General features: G+C 42.6%; 1 protein-coding gene across 2 annotated transcripts in view; it reads right to left on the reverse strand.

Annotated features, from left to right (window-relative positions):
* The window catches only part of LOC106584411 (mesoderm induction early response protein 2), a 30481-nt gene extending 10259 nt beyond the window's left edge, over window positions 1-20222 (reverse strand). For both annotated transcript variants that reach the window (XM_045706237.1, XM_082968064.1), the window contains exons 1-8: window positions 19945-20222; window positions 17718-17884; window positions 13581-13706; window positions 5723-5840; window positions 5207-5313; window positions 5017-5086; window positions 4738-4889; window positions 1421-1502 (exon numbers count right to left, since the gene is read on the reverse strand). In XM_045706237.1, coding sequence (XP_045562193.1) covers window positions 1421-1502; window positions 4738-4889; window positions 5017-5086; window positions 5207-5313; window positions 5723-5840; window positions 13581-13706; window positions 17718-17876 — 814 coding nt within the window. In that variant the 5' untranslated portion in view covers window positions 17877-17884; window positions 19945-20222. The remainder of the gene's footprint in view (window positions 1-1420; window positions 1503-4737; window positions 4890-5016; window positions 5087-5206; window positions 5314-5722; window positions 5841-13580; window positions 13707-17717; window positions 17885-19944) is intronic.
* Window positions 20223-21640: the final 1418 nt, after the last annotated feature.

Genomic DNA, 21640 nt, shown 5'->3' on the forward strand with positions numbered 1-21640 from the left:
ATGATTCTGGATGACAACATAATGATGTTTGTTTCCAAAATTAGGGCTGTTTTCCTAAAGAAGTTACACCCGCTTCGTGTTGTTTTCTTTCCACAACACTAACGAGTATCACGATACTGGTATCGTCCCGGCACTAGATTCAAAAAGGTTTTCAGAGTAGGACTGCTGACATGAATACGATTACAAGCCCTGGGAGTTAGCTTAAATATTTGACCTAGGCCAAGATATGTGTATTTTAAGCTGTTGGTAACATGGGTTTGTGGTGGGTCTATCAAATAATTAAATTTCCAAGGGAAAGCAAAGATTAAGTTCCAAAGAAACCATAGAAGTTCCACGGTCCCACACAAAATGTTTGTAGAGAACAGCTGTAGAGAATTAACACACAGGGGTGGTTATTGAGTTTTAGAAACTGGGTAGTTTGAGCCCTGGATGCTGATTGGCTGACAGCCGTGGTATATCAGACCGTATACCACGTGTATGACAAAACATTTATTTGTACTGCTCTAATTATGTTGGTAACCAGTTGATAATAGCAATAAGGCACCTCTAGGGTTTGTGATATATGGCCAATATACCACGGCTAAGGGCTGTGTCCAGGCACTCCACGTTGTGCCGTGCATAAGAACTGCTTTAGCCGTGGTACATTGGTTATATACCACACCCCCTCAGGCCTTATTGCTTAAGAAGACTCTACAGTGATGGTGGGTGCTTCACTCTCTGTCCTCAAATATGAAATTCCAATGAATAATTAGATGCCGGCCTCACGAGTGGCGCAGCGGTGTAAGGTACTGCATCACGGTGCTTGAGCTGTCACTACAGACCTGGGTTTGATCCCAGGCTGTCACAACCAGCCGTGACCGGGAGTCCCATAGGGAGGCGCACAATTGGCCCAGCGTCGTCCGGGTTAGGGGAGGGTTTGGCCAGGGGAGGGTTTACTTGGCTCATCGCGCTCTAGCGACTCCTTGTGGCGGGCCTGGCGCCTGCAGGCTGACTCTGGTCGTCAGTTGAACAGTGTTTCCTCCGACACATTGGTGCAGCTGGCTTCCGGGTTAAGCGGGCGGGTGTTAAGAAGCGCTATTTGGCGGGCAATGTTATCGGAGGCCGCATGAATCGACCTTTGCCTCTCCCGAGCCCGTTGAGTGTGCAGCAATGAGACAAGGTCATGATTGGATCGCAATTGTATATCACGAAATTGGGGAGAAAAGGGTAAAATACCAAAAATATAAAAATAATCATAATAATTTGGTGCCATTAATGAGTCATTGATATGAGTTAATAGACTCTTGAAAGATTAGTCCAAATGAGGACTATAGGAGATCCTAATAAAATCAAAAAAGTTGTTGTCACGAGTAATATGTTGCAGTAAGATGACATATTACCTACTATATAGCAGTAATAAATGTGTCGTGGATGGTCTTACCGCTGAATACTTTCACATTAAAGCGCATTCGTCTCAGTGCCTCCTCTGCATTAAAGCTGCATTTCACCAGCTCATACAGAGCCTGAGAGACGGAAAGAAAGAGAAAAGAAAGCAAACAGTTGTGACAGAAGTCCGTGACCTCAACCACAATATGAACTGTGCAGAAATCACTCGACATGCAAACAAAGTTAATAGATTTACATATGAAGATCCAGCCCTACTAAGTCCCACTCTGTTTCTGCTTTACCACCCAATTTCAAGTCTTATTAGTCATATGTACAAGATACATGTGGTATACACCGTCTAACTAAATGCTTACTTGCAGGTTCCTCCTCAACAATGCAACAACAATAAGAAGTACAGTTGAAGTCGGAAGTTTACATACACTTAGGTTGGAGTCATTAAAACTCCTTTTTCAACCACTCCACAAATTTCTTGTTAACAAACTATAGTTTTGGCAAGTCGATTAGGACATCTACTTTGTGCATGAAATAAGTAATTTTTCCAACAATTGTTTACAGACAGATTACTTCATTTATAATTCACTGTATAACTATTCCAGTGGGTCAGAAGTTTACATACACTAAGTTGACTGTGCCTTTAACTTCTCTAGGGTAGGGGGCAGTATTTTGACGTCCGGATGAAAGGCGTGCCCAAATTAAACTGCCTGCTACTCAGGCTCAGAAGGTAGCATATGCATATTATTAGTAGATTTGGATAGAAAACACTCTGAAGTTTCTAAAACTGTTTGAATGATGTCTGTGAGTATAACAGAACTCATATGGCAGGCGAAAACCTGAGAAAAATCCAACCAGGAAGTGGGAAATCTGAGGGTTGTAGTTTTTTCAACTGATTGCCTATTGCCTACACAGTGATTTAGGGTTAATTCTGCACTTCCTAAGGCTTCCACTAGATGTCAACAGTCTTTAGAACGTTGTTTCATGCTTCTACTGTGAATATTGAGCAAACAAGAGGGCCTGGAGTCAGATGAGTGAGGAAATGACATGAGCTCTGAGGTGCGTGCTCACGTGAGTGTGAGCTGTGTTCCTTTTCTTTTCTGAAAACATTGGAATTGTCCGGTTGGAATATTACTGAAGATTTATGTTTAAAACATCCTAAAGATTGATGCTATACATCGTTTGACATATTTCTATGAACGTAAATATAACTTTTTTTGACTTTTCGTCGTGACATTTTTGCGCGCTTCCTGCATTTAGAGTAGTGGACTGAACCCGCGAACAAAAAGGAGGTATTTGGACATAAATTATGGACTTTATTGAACAAAACAAACATGTATTGTGGACCTGGGATTCCTGGGAGTGCATTCTGATGAAGATCATCAAAGGTAAGTGAATATTTATAATATTATTTCTGAGTTTTTTTGACTCAACAAAATGGCGGGTTTGGTTTCATGTCTGAACGCTGTACTCAGATTATTGCAAAGTGTGCTTTCGCTGTAAAGTTTTTTTGATATCTGACACAGCGGTTGCATTAAGGAGAGGTGTATCTATAATTCTTTGAATAACAGTTTAATATTTTATCAACGTTTATGATGAGTATTTCTGTAAATTGATGTGCTCATTCACCGGATGTTTTGGGAGGCAAAACATTTCTGAACATTACACGCCAATGTAAAATGTTTTTTTTGTTAATATAAATATGAACTTTATCAAGCAAAACATACATGTATTGTGTAACATGAAGTCCTATGAGTGCCATCTGATGAAGATCTTCAAAGGTTAGTGATTAATTTTAGCTGTATTTCTGTTTTTTGTGACATCTCTCCTTGCTTGGAAAATGTCTGTGTGGTTTTTCTTGTCAAGGTGATGTCCTAACATAATCTAATGCTATGCTTTCGCCGTAAAGCCTTTTTGAAATCGGACAATGTGGTTGAATTAACGAGCATCTTATCTTTAAAATGGGATATAATAGTTGTATGTTTGAGAAATTTGAATTATGAGATTTTTGTTGTTTTGAATTTGGCGCCCTGCTATTTCACTGGCTGTTGAATAGTGTGTCCCGCAGGTGGGACGGTCACGTCCCACATACCCAAGAGAGGTTAAACAGCTTGGAAAATTCCAGAAAATGATGTCATGGCTTTAGAAGCTTCTGATAGGCTAATTGACATAATTTGAGTCAATTGGAGGTGTACCTGTGGATGTATTTCAAGGCCTACCTTCAAACTCAGTGCCTCTTTGCTTGACATCATGGAAAAACCTAAAGAAATCAGCCAAGACCTCAGAAAAAAATTGTAGACCTCCACAAGTCTGGTTCATCCTTGGGAGCAATTTCCAAACGCCTGAAGGTACCACATTAATCGTCACAAACAATAGTACGTAAGTATAAACACCATGGGACCACGCAGCCGTCATACCGCTCAGGAAGGAGACGCGTTCTGACTCCTAGAGATGAACGTACTTTGGTGCGAAAATTGCAAATAAATCCCAGAACAACAGCAAAGGACCTTGTGAAGATGATGGAGGAAACTGGTACAAAAGTATCTATATCCACAGTAAAACGAGTCTTATATCGACATAACCTGAAAGGCCGCTCAGCAAGGAAGAAGCCACTGCTCCAAAACTGCCATAAAAAAGCCAGACTACGGTTTGCAACTGCACATGGGGACAAAGATCGTACTTTTTTGGAGAAATGTCCTCTGGTCTGATGAAACAAAAATAGAACTGTTTGGCCATAATGACCATCGTTATGTTTGGAGGAAAAGGGGGAGGCTTGCAAGCCAAAGAAAACCATCCCAACCAGGTGGGTCTTCCAAATGGACAATGACAATGACCCCAAATGGACAATGATCCCAAGCATACTTCCAAAGTTGTGGCAAAATGACTTAAGGACTACAATGTCAAGGAATTGGAGTGGCCATCCCAAAGCCCTGACCTCAATCCTATAGAAAATTTGTGGGCAGAACTGAAAAAGCATGTGCGAGCAAGGAGGCCTACAAACCTGACTCAGTTACACCAGCTCTGTCAGGAGGAATGGGCCAAAATTCACCCAACTTATTGTGGGAAGCTTGTGGAAGGCTACCCAAAACATTTGACCCAAGTTAAACAATTTAAAGGCAATGCTACCAAATACTAATTGAGTGTTTGTAAACGTCTGACCCACTGGGAATGTGATGAAAGAATTAAAAGCTAAAATAAATCATTCTCTCTACTATTATTCTGACATTTCACATTCTAAAATAAAGCGGTGATCCTAACTGACCTAAGACAGGGATTTTTTTGTAAGTAAACTTCCGACTTCAACTGTAATAAAAGATAAGAATACGAACATAAAGTAAATGACCCAACCCACTACATTACTTGTTCATTGTCTTTGATTATGTCCCCGTTGATGAGGGTGTCTACAGCCCCGTCCTGGCCTCCCCGTCTCTGGGCACTTAGCAGGAACTCCTTTACAGCCTGGCCTGGCAACATGTCTGGGGTCCACAGGAGCTGGTCCTCATTCTCATAGACTGGGAACAGGAGATGGAGAGATAGTGATAGAGACACAGGTATAAGGATTTGTGTGAGACTGAGCCAAAGTGTCAACACACTAATCCAAAATGTACACTGATTCTGAAAGGGTCTATTGGGGGTTACCTCTCTCCTGGTATGAGTATGGGCTGAGAGGAGGGATTTTGGCTTGGTACATTGAGCCCACCATGATGTCCTGGAAAAATAACGACCACAGTGTCAGTCACAAATGCACTACAGAAAACAGGTTGTTATATTTCCCTAAATAGTAATTGTAGAATATTTGAGCTCTGTTCAGTAGGCCCCAGTGTCTCACCTTGCGTTCGTCATTGGATGGAATGGAGGTGTTGTCGTCATCATCGTCTGAGACATCTTCTGAAGAGCTGACGAAGGTGCCTTTGTCTCCATCTGCCATGGAATGGGCTAGCACATGGGAACATTTATTACATCAATATGTAGCATTCTCATAACACCACCAGTTAACAACTTCAAGGTACAACAAATTTGTTTTGGCATAAAGAGGTCCTCAGGCCATTTAAAAAATATATTGATGTGATATGATAAGAAGGGGATTCTCCTGAGTGGTGAGCTGGGTGGGTGGGGGTCTGTTTAGGGGAAGTGGTAGCTGTGCTCGAAAAGTAGGAGTGTGTCATACCCATTACATAAAGGTAACTGCCAAAATAAAGGAAACACATGAGTAAATGAGGGATACAAAGTATATTGAAAGCAGGTGCTTTCAATATAGGTGCTTTTCATTTTTGCCATTGAAATAAATATTGCGATACTGGTATCGTCACAGCCCTAATACTCTATATGACATTATTGGTCATACCTCTTAGGTGACGGCGGAAGAGGAGGTCAGAGGCGTGGGAGGTGACAGAGAGAGTGAGGTCATCAGCTGATGACTCCTCTTCATCCTCTCCTGAGAACAGATCTTTAGCAATCTGGTCCTAGAAGAATGGAACTGTCCATTACTGTCTCAATGGAATAGTTCACTACCTTCTCTAAGCATCACACTCAGTGAAGTTAACCTCTCTAGGGTAGGGGGCAGTATTTTCACATCCGGATAAATAACGTACCCGATTTAATCTGGTTATTACTACTGCCCAGAAACTAGAATATGCATATAATTGTTTGATTTGTATAGAAAACACCCTAACGTTTCTAAAACTGTTTGAATGGTGTCTGTGAGTATAACAGAACTCATATGGCAGGCAAAAACCTGAGAAGATTCTGTACAGGAAGTGCCCTCTCGGACCATTTCTTGGCCTTCTACACTCTCTTTATTGAAAACAAAGGATCTCTGCTGTAACGTGACACTTCCTAAGGCTCCCATAGGCTCTCAGAAGGCGCCAGAACGTTGAATGATGACTTTGCAGCCCCAGGCTGAAAAACAGTAGCGCATTTGGATAGTGGTCGATCTGAGAACAATGAGACGGGCGCACATGTGCACGTGAAGAGTCCATTTTAGATTTTGAGTCCTTGAACGAAAACAGGGTTTCCCGGTCGGAATATTATCGCTTTTTTACGAGAAAAATTGCATAAAAATTGATTTTAAACAGCGTTTGACATGCTTCGAAGTACGGTAATGGAATATATTGAATTTTTTTGTCACGATACGCGTCTGCGCGTCACCGTTCGGATAGTGTCTTGAACGCAAGAACAAAACAGAGGATATTTGAACATAACTATGGATTATTTTGAACCAAAACAACATATGTGGATGAAGTAGAAGTCCTGGGAGTGCATTCTGACGAAGAACAGCAAAGGTAATCCAATTTTTCTTATAGTAAATCTGAGTTTGGTGAGTGCCAAACTTGGTGGGTGTCAAAATAGCTAGCCCGTGATGGCGAGCTATCTACTCAGAATATTGCAAAATGTGCTTTTGCCGAAAAACTATTTTAAAATCGGACACCGCGATTGCATAAAGGAGTTCTATATCTATAATTCTTAAAATAATTTTTATGTTTTTTGTGAACGTTTATCGTGAGTAATTTAGTAAATTCACCGGAAGTTTGCGGTGGGTATGCTAGTTCTGAACGTCACATGCTAATGTAAAAAGCTGGTTTTTGATATAAATATGAACTTGATTGAACAAAACATGCATGTATTGTATAACATAATGTCCTAGGAGTGTCATCTGATGAAGATCATCAAAGGTTAGTGCTGCATTTAGCTGTGGTTTTGGTTTTTGTGACATTATATGCTAGCTTGAAAAATGGGTGTCTGATTATTTCGGGCTGGGTACTCTGCTGACATAATCTAATGTTTTGCTTTCGTTGTAAAGCCTTTTTGAAATCGGACAGTGTGATTCTCTGCCTCTAACCCTATTACAGGGGCTGAGTCACTGGCTTACTGGTGCTCTTCCATGCCGTCCCTAGGAGGGGTGCGTCACTTGAGTGGGTTGAGTCACTGACGTGGTCTTCCTGTCTGGGTTGGCGCCCCCCCTTGGGTTGTGCCGTGGTGGAGATCTTTGTGGGCTATACTCGGCCTTGTCTCAGGATGGTAAGTTGGTGGTTGAAGTATCCCTCTAGTGGTGTGGGGGCTGTGCTTTGGCAAAGTGGGTGGGGTTATATCCTGCCTGTTTGGCCCTGTCCGGGGGTATCATTGGATGGGGCCACAGTGTCTCCTGACCCCTCCTGTCTCAGCCTGCAGTATTTATGCTGCAGTAGTTTATGTGTCGGGGGGCTAGGGTCAGTCTGTTATATCTGGAGTATTTCTCCTGTCTTATCCGGTGTCCTGTGTGAATTTAAGTATGCTCTCTCTAATTCTCTCTTTCTCTCTTCCTTTCTATCTTTCTCTCTCTCGGAGGACCTGAGCCCTAGGACCATGCCTCCGGACTACCTGGCATGATGACTCCTTGTTGTCCCCAGTCCACCTGGCCGTGCTGCTGCTCCAGTTTCAACTGTTCTGCCTGCGGCTATGGAATCCTGACCTGCTCACTGTGATTACTATTATTTGACCATGCTGGTCATTTATGAACATTTGAACATCTTGGCCATGTTCTGTTATAATCTCCAGAAGAGGACTGGCCACCCCTCATAGCCTGGTTCCTCTCTAGGTTTCTTCCTAGGATTTGGCCTTTCGAGGGAGTTTTTCCTAGCCACCGTACTTCTACACCTGCATTGCTTGCTGTTTGGGGTTTTAGGCTGGGTTTCTGTACAGCACTTTGATATCCTCTCTAGGGTATGTGGGACGAAATCGTCCCATCTACTCAACAGCCAGTGGAATCGAGTGGCGCGATTTTGAAATACCTTAGAAATCCTATTACTTCAATTTCTCAAACATATGACTATTTTACACCATTTTAAAGACAAGACTCTCGTTAATCTAACCACATTGTCCGATTTCAAAAAGGCTTTACAACGAAAGCAAAACATTAGATTATGTCAGCAGAGTACCCAGCCAGAAATAATCAGACACCCATTTTTCAAGCTAGCATATAATGTCACAAAAACCAAAACCACAGCTAAATGCAGCACTAACCTTTGATGATCTTCATCAGATGACACTCCTAGGACATTATGTTATACAATACATTCATGTTTTGTTCAATCAAGTTCATATTTATATCAAAAACCAGCTTTTTACATTAGCATGTGACGTTCAGAACTAGCAAACATACCGAAAACTTCCGGTGAATTTACTAAATTACTCACGATAAACGTTCACAAAAAACATAACAATTATTTTAAGAATTATAGATATAGAACTCCTTTATGCAATCGCGGTGTCCGATTTTAAAATAGCTTTTCGCCAAAAGCACATTTTGCAATATTCTGAGTAGATAGCTCGCCATCACGGGCTAGCTATTTTGACACCCACCAAGTTTGGCACTCACCAAACTCAGATTTACTATAAGAAAAATTGGATTACCTTTGCTGTTCTTCGTCAGAATGCACTCCCAGGACTTCTACTTCATCCACAAATGTTGTTTTGGTAAGACTCAAAGTTGAAAATGGAGTCGTCTCGTGCACGCGCGCCCCCGTCCCATTGTTCTCAGATTGACCACTTACCAAATGCTCTACTGTTTTTCAGCCTGAGACAGCAGAGTCATCATTCAACGTTCTGGCGCCTTCTGAGAGCCTATGGGAGCCTTAGAAAGTGTCACGTTACAGCAGAGATCCTCTGTTTTCAATAAAGAGAGTGTAGAAGGCCAAGAAATGGTCCGAGAGGGCACTTCCTGTACAGAATCTTCTCAGGTTTTGGCCTGCCATATGAGTTCTGTTATACTCACAGACACCATTCAAACAGTTTTAGAAACTTTAGGGTGTTTTCTATCCAAATCAAACAATTATATGCATATTGTAGTTTCTGGGCAGTAGTAATAACCAGATTAAATCAGGTACGTTTTTTATCCGGATGTGAAAATACTGCCCCCTACCCTAGAGAGGATATATCAGCTGATGTAAGAATGGCTATATAAATACATTTGATTTGATTTGATCACAAAGGACCTATCATGGTCCAAACACACCAACACAGTTGTGAGGAGGACATGACAACCCCTCTTCCCCCTCAGGAGGCTGAAAGGATTAGGCATGGGTTCTCAGATCCTCCAAAAGTTCTACAGCTGCACCATCGAGAGCATCCTGACTGGTTGCATCACCACTTGGTATGGCAACTGCTTAGCATCCGACTGCAAGGCGCTACAGAGGTTAGTGCATACGTCCCAGTACATCACTGAAGCCGAGCTCCCTGCTATCCAGGACCTCTACACAAGGTGGTGAGCGGTGTCAGAGGAAGGCCCTAAAAATTGTCAAGGATTCCAGCCACCCAAGTCATAGACGTTCTCTCTGCTACTGCACGGCAAATGGCACCAGAGTGCTAAGTCTGGGACTAAAAGGCTCATTAACAGCTTCTACCCACAAGCCATAAGACTGATGAACAGTTAATCAAATAGCTGCCTGGACTATTTACATTGACCCCATAAGTATACAGTGCATTTGGAAAGTATTCAGACTTCCCTTCCCTTTTTCCACATTTTGTTACGTTACAGTCTTATTCTAAAATTGATTTTAAAAACAATCCTCATCAATATAAACACAATACCCCATAATGACAATGCAAAAACAGGTTTTTAGACATTTTTGCAAATATATTAAAAATAAACTGAAATACCTTATTTACATAAATATTCAGACCCTTTGCTATGACACTCGAAATTGAGCTCAGGTGCATTCTGTTTACATTGATCATCCTTGAGATGTGGTAAATTCAAGTGATTGGACATGATTTGGAAAGGCACCCACCTGTCTATCAGTGGCAGCTCCTCAGAGGAGGAATTTCATCAGTGAATTTCATAAAAATAAAAATGGTAAAACATTGAAAAAGTTATCCTTTTTAGATAAAACTATAGTAAATATATTCACGTCACCAAATAATTGATTAAAACACTGTTTTGCAATGAAGGTCTACAGTAGCCTCAGCAGCACTCTGTAGGGTAGCACTATGGTGTAGCCGGAGGACAGCTAGCTTCCGTCCTCCTCTTGGTACATTGACTTCAATACAAAAACTAGGAGGCACTTGGTTCTCACCCCCTTCCATAGACTTACAAAGTAAATTATGACAACTTCCGGAGGACGTCCTCCAACCTATCAGAGCTCTTGCAGCAATGAACTGACATGTTGTCCACCCAATCAAAGGATCAGAGAATGAATCTAGTACTGAAAGCATTAGCTACAGCTGGCTAGCACTGCAGTGCATAACATGATGTGGTGAGTAGTTGACTCAAAGAGAGAGAAAGACAATAGTTGAACAGTTTTCAACAAATACATTTCAAATACATTAAAAAATGAAGGAGAAACAAGAGAGAGAGAGTCATTTTTCTTCACTTTCAGTTTCACTTACTTAGCTAGCAAACGCAGCTGGCTAGTTTAGCTACTCAAACACCTGGCTCAAACAGAGGGACGCTATGTTAGCTAGCTGGCTATGACTATCCAACACAACACTAGAACTCTTCCAAGTCAAGGTAAGCTTTTGGTTTTATTAATTTATTGCCACTGGGGCCCGCCGGTGTAACTGCTTACTGACTATACACTGTAACGTTACTGCATGATTAGCTAATATGGGGACAACGATGTAGATGGTTTGGCTTGGAAAGCCTGGTCACATACAGCTGATGTGTTGTTCATTGAAGTCCACAAACGAAGGGAAAAGGTGAGAGGAATAACAATGCTATGAACGTGAACTGTGTTTATGCGTGATCAGGGGTGTATTCATTCCACCGATTCTGTTGAAAAGCGTTTCTTAAACGGAAGCAATTGAAACAGGGATAAAAAAATATTTTTTTCATTTGAAACTCTCGTTTGCAACGGTTGGACTAATGATTACAACCTTGATAAGCTAGATGCAGGCAAGAGTGTGCAAGGTAGTATTGAATGTCACTGTCTGTCAATGTCTCACTGTCTGTCATCTCAAATTTTTCTCTGGACCTGTGTGCACCTACGTTGTAAAATTTCATTCATAGGCTAGGTTGTAGCAAACTCATGATGGGTATAGGGAAAATGTGAGTATTTAAAAAAAAAAAAAGTTAACCTTTTATTTTTTTACCTTTATTTAACTAGGCAAGTCAGTTAAGAACAAATTCTCATTTTCAATGATGGCCTAGGAACAGTGCCTGTTCAGAGGCAGAATGACAGATTTATACCTTGTCAGCTCAGGGATTTGAACTTGCAACCTTTCGGTGACTAGTCCAACGCTCTAACCACTAGCAGTAGCCTAAACCTATCAACGTTACATTGAACTGGGTGAATGGAATATGAATGACAGTCATCCAACATGCTGTAATAGAAATAAGGCCATGCTCATGAAAAGAAAAATCTTCCTCCCTCATCATTTTTTTGTCATTTTAGCAGACGCTCTTATCCAGAGCGACTTACAGTAGTGAATGCATACATTTCATACATTTTTTTTTGTTCTGTGCTGGCCCCCCGTGGGAATCGAACCCACAACCCTGGCGTTGCAAACACCATGCTCTACCAACTGAGCTACAGGGAAGGCCATAAATGGCACTGACCGCCACTGCTGTCTATATAAGGTCCCACAGCCATGAAGTCGAAGGAAATGTCCGTAGAGCTCAGAGACAGGATTGTGTCGAGGCACAGATCTGGGGAAGGGTAGCAAAACATTTCTGCAGCATTGAAGGTCCCCAAGAACACAGTGGCCTCCATTATTCATAAATGGAAGAAGTTTGAAACCACCAAGACTCTTCCTAGAGCTGGCCGCACGGCCAAACTGAGCAATCAGGGGAGAAGGACCTTGGTTAGGGAGGTGACCAAGAACCCGATGGTCACTCTGACAGAGCTCCAGCTCTGTGGAGATGAAAGAACCTTCCAGAAGGACAACCATCTCTGCAGCCCTCCACCAATCAGGCCGTGATGGTAGAGTGGCCAGACGGAAGCCACTCCTCAGTAAAAGGCACATGACAGCCCGCTTGGAGTTTTGGCAAAAAGCACCTAAAGGACTCCCAAGAGAAACAAGATTCTCTGGTCTGATGAAACCAAGATTGAACTTTTTGGCCTGAATGCCAATCGTCACGTCTGGAGGAAACCTGGCACCATCCCTACGGTGAAGCATGGTGGTTGCAGCATCATTCTGTGGGGATGTTTTTCAGCGGGTTGGGAGACTAGTCAGGATCAAGGGAAAGATGAACGGAGCAAAGTACAGACAGATCCTTGATGAAAACCTGCTCCAGAGCGCTCAGGACCTCAGACTGGCTCGAAGGTTCACCTAACAGGACAACTACTCTAAGCACACAGCCAAGACAAAGCAGGAGTGGCTTTGGGACAAGTCTCTGAATGTCCTTGAATGGCCCAGCCTGAGACCAGACTTGAACCCGATTGAACATCTATGGAGAGACTTGAAAATAGCTGTGTAGTGACGCTCCCCATCCAACCTAACAGAGCTTGAGAGGATCTGCAGAGAAGAATGGGAGAAACTCCCCAAATACAGGTGTGCCAAGCTTGTAGCGTCATACCCAAGAAGACTCAGGGCAGATCGCTGCCAAAGGTACTTCAACAAAGTACTGAGTAAAGGGTCTGAATACTTATGTAAATGTGATATTTCTGTTTTGTTCTTTTTTTATACATTTGCAAAAAACAGTTTTTGCTCTGTCATTATGGGGTATTGTGTGTAGATTGATGAGAGGGGAAAAAACTATTGAATCAATTTTAGAATAAGGCTGAAACAACAAAATGTGGAAAAAATCAAGGGGATACTGAACACTTTCTGAATGCACTGTATATGCAATGATTGTCTTGCACAGGCTTGATGTACACTCACTGGACTCTAACCACACACCCACACATACTACACTGACACTCCAACACACACACACGGACAAAGACACATGCATATTGACACCACACACACACGCTGCTGCTACTCTCTGTTTATTTTCTGTACATAGTCACTTTACACCTACCTACACCTTTTTTTAAAACTCTGCATTTTTGACTAAGGTCGTACGTAAGCTTTCGGAGCATATGACAAATAAAATTAGATTTGATTTCCTAACAAATTAATCAATTAAGTACTAGGAAGAAACAAAACAAGAACAAAAATCATCCAGACTGGAACTGGAGGGCCTGAGTTGTTCACCCCTTCTGCAATGCTTTCCTGGCTGTGTTTACAGTTTTATCTGTGGATTACTCCAGTCTCAGGTATGTCTAGTTATACCCAGGTCTCACCTTGTCCAGTGTCACGTTAGGCAGACTGGCTGCTAGCTCGTTGGGCTCCCTGTCCTGCTGCAGGAGGGGATCAGACACCTCATACCCACACAGAGACAGCAGGTCCTCCAGGGGAATCTCACTGCCCTATAGAGAGAGACAGAGAGAGAGAGAGAGAGAGAGAGAGAGAGAGAGAGAGAGAGAGAGAGAGAGAGAGAGAGAGAGAGAGAGAGAGAGAGAGAAAAAGACAGAGAGAGAGACAGAGAGAGAAAGACAGAGACAGAGAGAGAGACAGAGAGAGAGAGAGAAAGCGAGTGAGCGAGATAAGGGTAAATTTGGCAATTAAGAATTGGATAGAATCCATTAATCCAGGCCTGGGCAATTATTTTCAATGGAGGGCCACATTAGAATATATTTTTGCCATCGCGGGCCAGAATCATATTACAGGATTATACATCATGTGTATGAATGTGTTGACAGATATATCTACTGTAAATCACATTCAGATATGCTACTTATTTTACTTTTTTTTTTACATGCACACAAATAAACCACATCCATCTTCTCCTTTTGGTAGGCATTTTCATTATTAAACATGCAATGAACTACACGGAGGGAAAAGTACACTGTGCATTCAGCACCACGGACAGAACTCTTGTTAACGGGTATGCACAAAAACACAAGAAAGAGAGAGAGCTCAACATTACATTTAAACTACTCAATCAGTGTGAGGAGTAGCCTCCTGAGTGGCACAGTGGTCTAAGGCACTGCATCACAGTGCTAGCTGTGCCACTAGAGGACCTGGTTTGAGTCCAGGCTCTGTCGCAGCCAGAAAGTTTGGCCGGCAGGGATGGCCTTGTCCCATCGCACTCTAGTGACTGGTGGGCCGGGTGCATGCATGCTGACACAGTCGCCAGGTGTATGGTGTTTCCTCCGACACATGGTGTGGCTGGCTTCTGGGTGAAGCAGTCATTGTGTCAGTGTGGCTTGGCTTGGTTGGGTTGTGCTTCGGAGGATGCATGGCTCTTGACCTTCACCTCTCCCGAGTTGCAGCAATGAGACAAGACTGTAACTATCAATTGGGGAGAGAAAGGGGTACATAATATATAAATAAATAAATAAAACAATCAGTGTGAGGAGTGAAGTCTGGCTAGAGCAGTGAAGTCAGGTATAGTTTCTGACATTGCTATGCGCAGGATTGCAGAGAGGTGAGAGTCAGTAAGAGATGATCTGTGCCTTGACTTGTTATATTTCATCACTGAAAATGTCTGTTCACATACATAGATTGACCCAAACAGTACAAATATCTTCTGAGCATGACTCCTCCTAATCTTTGGAAAGTTTTGTTCATCGAGAGATGCATTGAACCTCGTCAGTGACATTGTTTTGAATAGTTCTGCAATCACTGCATCAGACTGAAGATGGATAAGCTCAAGTTGCAGGTCAGTGGGAGCGTTATCCACATTGAAGGTGGAAGGAGAGGAAACCAACAGCATGTCATTTTCCAACACTTTGAAATCGTCAAAACGACGAGAATTCTCACCGTTCAAAGCACGCAGCAGTGATGTATACTTCTCCCGCTGGTCATCTGATAGGGAACAGACTAGTGGTGTTGGAAGTGGGTGAGATTGTTGGCTTCTACTTGGCGGGTCAGGAGGAGTAATTTTCCCTTGAAGGCTTTTACAAAGTTGTACATCTGATGTGCAAAAAGGCCCTTCCCTTGTAGTTTGGAATTCAGCTAATTCATGAGGGCCATGATGTCTACGGTGAAGGCAAAATCAGCCAACCATTCTTTATCTTACAGTTGGGGGATATCCACATTTTTTCCTTTAATTTGCAAAAACTCAGCAATCTCTGACTTCACGTTCCACATGCTTTTGGTAGCCCAGTGGTTAGAGCGTTGGGCTAGTAACCGAAAGGTTGCTGGATCGAATCCCCAAGCTGACAAGGTAAAAATCTGTCATTCTGCCCCTGAGCAAGGCAGTTAACCCACTGTTCCCCGGGTGCCGAAGATGTGGATGTCGAGTAAGGCAGCCCCCCGCACCTCTCTGATTCATTGGGGTTGGGTTAAATGCGGAAGACACATTTAACTTGAAGGCATTCAGTTGTACAACTGTCTAGGTATCCTCCTTTCCCCTTTTAAGGACCTTCCCCAAACTCAGCCATCTCACGTTTGTGTGGTAGGGGAGATCTGCAGGATCCGACTCTGTCTCTTCCAACAGTGAGACAAACTGCCTGTGGTTTAAAGATTTTTCTCTCATGAAGTTTACCACTTTAGTGACTGTATCCACAACATGGCTCATATTCAGAACACATTTACAGAGCACCTCCTGATGAATAATTCAATGCAGGAAAAACATTTTCTGATCTGGGTTCAGCTCAGCTACTTGATCTTGTATCCTTTTCAAAAGGCCAACATTTTTTCCTGTCAACTTTGGGCACCCATCAGTGGTCACACTGGATAACTTTTCAAAACTCAGTCCCAGCTTTGCCACACTTATTAGTGTTGTGCTCTTCATAGACTGCACTGAACCAAGCTCGTCTGTCATTTCAAAGTCTGGGGTTATGCCTTGTAAGAATATCAACAACGGCACTGTGTCACCTGCATCACTGCTCTCATCCAGGGCCAAGGAGAAATAGGTGAAATCCTTTACCTTGTCTTTCAACTGTTGTTCCATATTCTCTGCGATGTCCTCAACACGCCGTGTCAATGTTCGTCTTGACAGGGAAACATTTTCAAACAGCTCTTTCTTGTCGGGGCAAAGTATTGCTGCAGTCAATTAAACATTCTTTAATGAATTTGCCCTCAGTGAATGGCTTGCTATGTTTAGACATTTTGTGGGACTATTTAAAAAAAAAACTATATATATATATTTCACCTTTATTTAACCAGGTAGGCCAGTTGAGAACAAGTTCTCATTTACAACTACGACCTGGCCAAGATAAAGCAAAGCAGTGCAAAGGAGGAATTGGCTTTGGGGGTGACCAGTGAAATATACCTGCTGGAGCGCGTGCTACGGGTGGGTGCTGCTATGGTGACCAGTGAGCTGAGATAAGGCGGGGCTTTACCTAGCAAAGACTAATAGGTGACCTGGAGCCAGTGGGTTTGGCGACGAATATGAAGCGAGGGCCAGCCAACGAGAGCATACAGGTCGCAGTGGTGGGTAGTATATGGGTCTTTGGTGACAAAACAGATGGCACTGTGATAGACTGCATCCAATTTGCTGAGTAGAGTGTTGGAGGCTACTGTGTAAATGACATCGCCGAAGTCAAGGATCAGTAGGATAGTCAGTTTTACGAGGGTATGTTTCGCAGCATGAGTGAAGGATGCTTTGTTACGAAATAGGAAGCCGATTCTAGATTTAATTTTGGATTGGAGATGCTTAATGTGAGTCTGGAAGGAGAGTTTACAGTCTAACCAGACACCTAGGTATTTGTATACAGTACAAAGCTAGCTCTCGCAATTCCGTCGTATGCTGAATGCAGTTTTGTGAAAAGTCCTTGCTGCTTTTGCAACTATGAAAGCAACTCTTTCGATGCACTTGCCCTCTGCTCAGAAGACATATTCCTATATTTCTCTACATGCTTTGTCTGGAAGTGTCGGGACAAGTTGTGGTCTTTCAAGACGGCTCTCTTTGCACACTAAGCACACCGCTTTCCCTGATGCCTCAATAAATACATATTTAGATGCTAGCTACAATTTGTAACTGTGACGTGTGTGTCAACCTGTCAGTCACTGTCTGTCCTCGTGCAGTTGTTATTTATACGTGCCTTCAAAAGAAATGTCCCACAAGCGGTGTGAGTTAAATCATTACACAAAGGCGAGTAATCATTGGGCTTTTAATTTGAATAACAAATACATTTTTCAAAACTTTACTATCGCAAATTCTTCATGTGATCTGAGCATGATTCCGCGGGCTGTATTGAATCAGGTCGCGGGCTGCATACAGCCCCCGGGCCTGACTTTGCCCTGCATTAATTCATCACATTATGGAATAATTGACAATCTATTACATAGAATAATATTATTCACTCCTGGTCTAGAGGGATGCAGTGAGGTCAGGCTTTTGTCCCAGCCCAGCAGTAAAGTTGTGGTTGCCTACTGCTGCCTCTAATGGGTCAACACACCACACCAGATGCCAGAGGAGCTGTACTCACATTTTGGGGACGTGCTGCCATCTTCATTGGGCGGCCCTGTGAGTGTGAGGCCCCCAGGCTCTTCTGCAGCTCCACTAGGGCCCTGGACTCCTCCTCTGGCCCCTCATAGCCCTGCCTCAGGATCTCCACTAGGCTGCATCTGTGATCTCCAGAGCCCATCGAACTAGCTAAAACACACACACACACACACACACACACACACACACACACACACACACACACACACACACACACACACACACACACACACACACACACACACACACACACACACACACACACACACACACACACAAAGGGTTACCATCGTGGAAGACCAGTAGGTGCTTGATCCCTGTTCATTCCATTATATACTGAACAACAATATAAACGCAACATGCAACAATTTCTAAGATTTTAATTAGTTACAGTAAATATAAGGAAATCAGTCATTTGAAATAAATAAATAATGCCCTAATCTATGGATTTCACATGACTGGGCAGGGGCGCAGCCATGGGTGGGCCTTGGAGAGCATAGGCCCACCCACTTGGGAGCCAGGTCGACCCACCCGGGAGCCAGGCCCAGCTAATAAGGACGAGTTTTTCCCTACAAATGGGCTTTATTACAGACAGAAATTCTCCTCGGCACCCCCACCCCTCTGACGATCCCACAGGTGAAGAAGCGAGATGTGGAGGTCCTGGGCTGGTGTGGTTGCATTTGGTCTGCGGTTGTGAGGCTGGTTGGATGTACTATCAAATTCTCTAAAACGACGTTGGAGGCGGCTTATGGTTGAGAATTTAACATTAAATTCTCTGGCAAAAGCTCTGGTGGAAATTCCTGCAGTCAGCAAGCCAATTGCACGCTCCCTCATGAATTGAGACATCTGTGACATTGTGTTGTGTGACAAAACTGTGTAATGATCATGCTGTTTAATCAGCTTCTTGATATGCCACACCTGTCAGGTGGATGGATTATCTTGACTAAGGATAAAATGCTCACTAACGGTGATGTAAACAAATTTGTGCACAAACAGTGAATTGTCAACTCAACATGGCTTTTATTTAGTCAGGATCATTATGAGATTATAATAAAACATTATAAGGCCTGTCATACATGCTTATGACAAGCCCTAGAATGCATTATAGCAGTATATTTAAGCAATAAGGCCCGAGGGGGTGTGGCATATGGCCAATATACCACAGCTAAGGGCTGTTCATATGCATGATGGCCTGGATACAGCCCTTAGCCGTGGTATATTGGCCATATATCACAAAACCCTGAGGTGACTTATTGCTATTATAAAATGGTTACCAACATTATTAGAACAGTAAAAATAAATGTTTTGTCATATCCGTGGTATACGGTCTGATATACAATGGTTTTCAGCCAATCAGTATTCAGGGCTCGAACCACCTAGTTTATAATAATGCATTATAGGCTTACCTGCTGTTGTGTAAAGTGTTACAAGTCTTTTTACTTGTTCTGTAATTCAAAGTTACCTTACAACCACTCATGAATTAAAGACTGGTTGAAGTTAATCCAACAGTGGAAACTAATGTTACTAGAAAAACTGAATTTGACTTTTTGTAGTTGACCTATGAACCAACAGTCAAGAGTTAGTTTTCACCTCAAGCAAATACAGCTGTGGTCTACTTAAAACTCTTTAGGGCGAATACTTTCACAAACAATACATTTGTGACAGGTACGTTTATGGCCATTTTAACTTTGAAAAGCTTGGTCCACTTCACTTCAGGACGCAATGACCAAGGCGCTTTCCTGTAACTTGGTGCTGAACGTTCCTTCCTCTGACTCACAAATGGCACGCGAGAGAAGGAAATAGTTCTGGCTATTGCGTTTTCACCCGAAAAGACACCGACAGAGTATCTGAAATAAGTCGGACTTCTCTCAAAGTTTGCAGTCCAAATGCATTACTAACGGAGCACACCTGGACCACTTCTTCAGCACCACCATCGAGGTGGTCTCCGATTGTGTTCTATAGCGCACTATCTGGCAAATTGGGAATGGCTCTTTAATGCGAAGAACGCGGAGAGGCGAGCCTGGGACAAAATGCCCCCATTTTACTTCCTTAATTATCAACACATATTACATTCACAACCTTCTGTAACCCGTTGATACGATTGTCAACATCGATAGCTACAGTCTTGGACGACAGAGGCTCTCAAACTCAGAGCTGTTCCAGTATCATTTAGTCCTCACATTCCTACCCAAGCCCTTTTGCTTACTTACCTCCGCCATTCCGTTTCTGCGCAGGCTGAGGAATGCCCGGATGTTGTAGAGCTATGGCTCTATTCTACAGTATGTACAGCCTACAGACCTAGTTTACTGCCGCAACGTTTCAGCAACAATGATGACAGTAAACTACAGGAAAAATTCTGAAATGAGAGAGTACGCCGTGTACTATTCACGTCTGGTATTGGTACAGGCTTTCAGAAACTTGCCATCCCGCTTGGTCTTTGTGAAAATAACTAACAAAGGACAATGATTGAAGTTCAGATGTTTGTAAAGTTGCCCTTTGAACTTAATATCACATGTTTGTTCACCTATGAGCCTGAATAGTCATTGTAGCCAATCTGATTGTCATGGTCTAGGGGAGAGTGGGGTATATTTTGCTGTTTTTTTAAATTACATTCAGCATCACTATGTCAAGGGAAATATAGTATTATTTCTAACAAATCTATCTACATATATTTCAGGATGTTGTGTATCCCTGGAAATAATCAGAATTCATGGAAACATAACAGTTTTGAAAACACACAGTACCAGTCAAGTGTTTGGACCCAAACTCATTCAAGGGTTTTTCTTTATTTGTACTATTTTCTACATTGTAGAATAATAGTGAAGACATCGAAACTATGAAATAACACATATGGAATCATGTTGTAACCAAAAAAAGTGTTAAACAAATCAAAATATATTTTATATTTGATATTCTTCAAATAGCCACCCTTTGCCTTGACAGCTTTGCACACTCTTGGCATTTTCTCAACCAACTTCATGAGGTAGTCACCTGGAATGCATTTCAATTAACAGGTGTGCCTTGGTAAAAGTTAATTTGTGGAATTTCTATCCTTCTTAATGCGTTTGAGCCAATCAGTTGTGTTGTGACAAGGTAGGGGTGGTATACAGAAGATAGCCCTATTTGGTAAAATTCCATGTCCATATTATGGCAAGAACAGCTCAAATAAGCAAAGAGAAATGACAGACCATCATTACTTTAAGACATGAAGGTCAGTCAATACGGAACATTTCAATAACTTTTCTTGAAAGTTTCTTCAAGTGCAGTCACAAAAACCATCAAGCGCTACGATGAAACTGTCTCTCATGAGGGCCGCCACAGGATAGGAAGACCCAGAGTTACCTCTGCTGTAGATGATAAGTTCATTAGAGTTACAGCCTCAGAAATTGCAGCCCAAATAAATACTTCACAGAGTTCAAGTAACAGACACATCTCAACATCAACTGTTCAGAGGAGACTGCGTGAATCAGGCCTTCATGGTCGAATTGGAAGAAACCACTACTAAAGGACACCAATAATAAGAAGAGACTTGCTTGGGCCAAGAAACACGAGCAATGGACATTAGACCGGTGGAAATCTGTCCCTTGGTCTGATGAGTCTAAATTTGAGATGTATGGTTTCAACTGCCGTGCCTTTGTGAGACGCAGAGTAGGTGAACGGATGATCTCCGCATGTGTGGTTCCCACTGTGAAGTATGGAGGAGGTGGTGTGGGGGTGCTTTGCTGGTGACACTGTGATTTAGCTAGAATTCAAGGCACACTTAACCAGCATGGCTACCACAGCATTCTGCAGCGATACGCCATCCCATCTGGTTTGGGCTTAGTGGGACTATCATTTGTTTTTCAACAGGACAATGACCCAAAACACCTCCAGGCCATGTAAAGGCTATTTGACCAAGAAGGAGAG

This window comes from Salmo salar, chromosome 23 (genome assembly GCF_965601325.2).
Source record: "Salmo salar chromosome 23, fSalSal1, whole genome shotgun sequence".
NCBI classification, from domain to species: domain Eukaryota; kingdom Metazoa; phylum Chordata; class Actinopteri; order Salmoniformes; family Salmonidae; genus Salmo; species Salmo salar.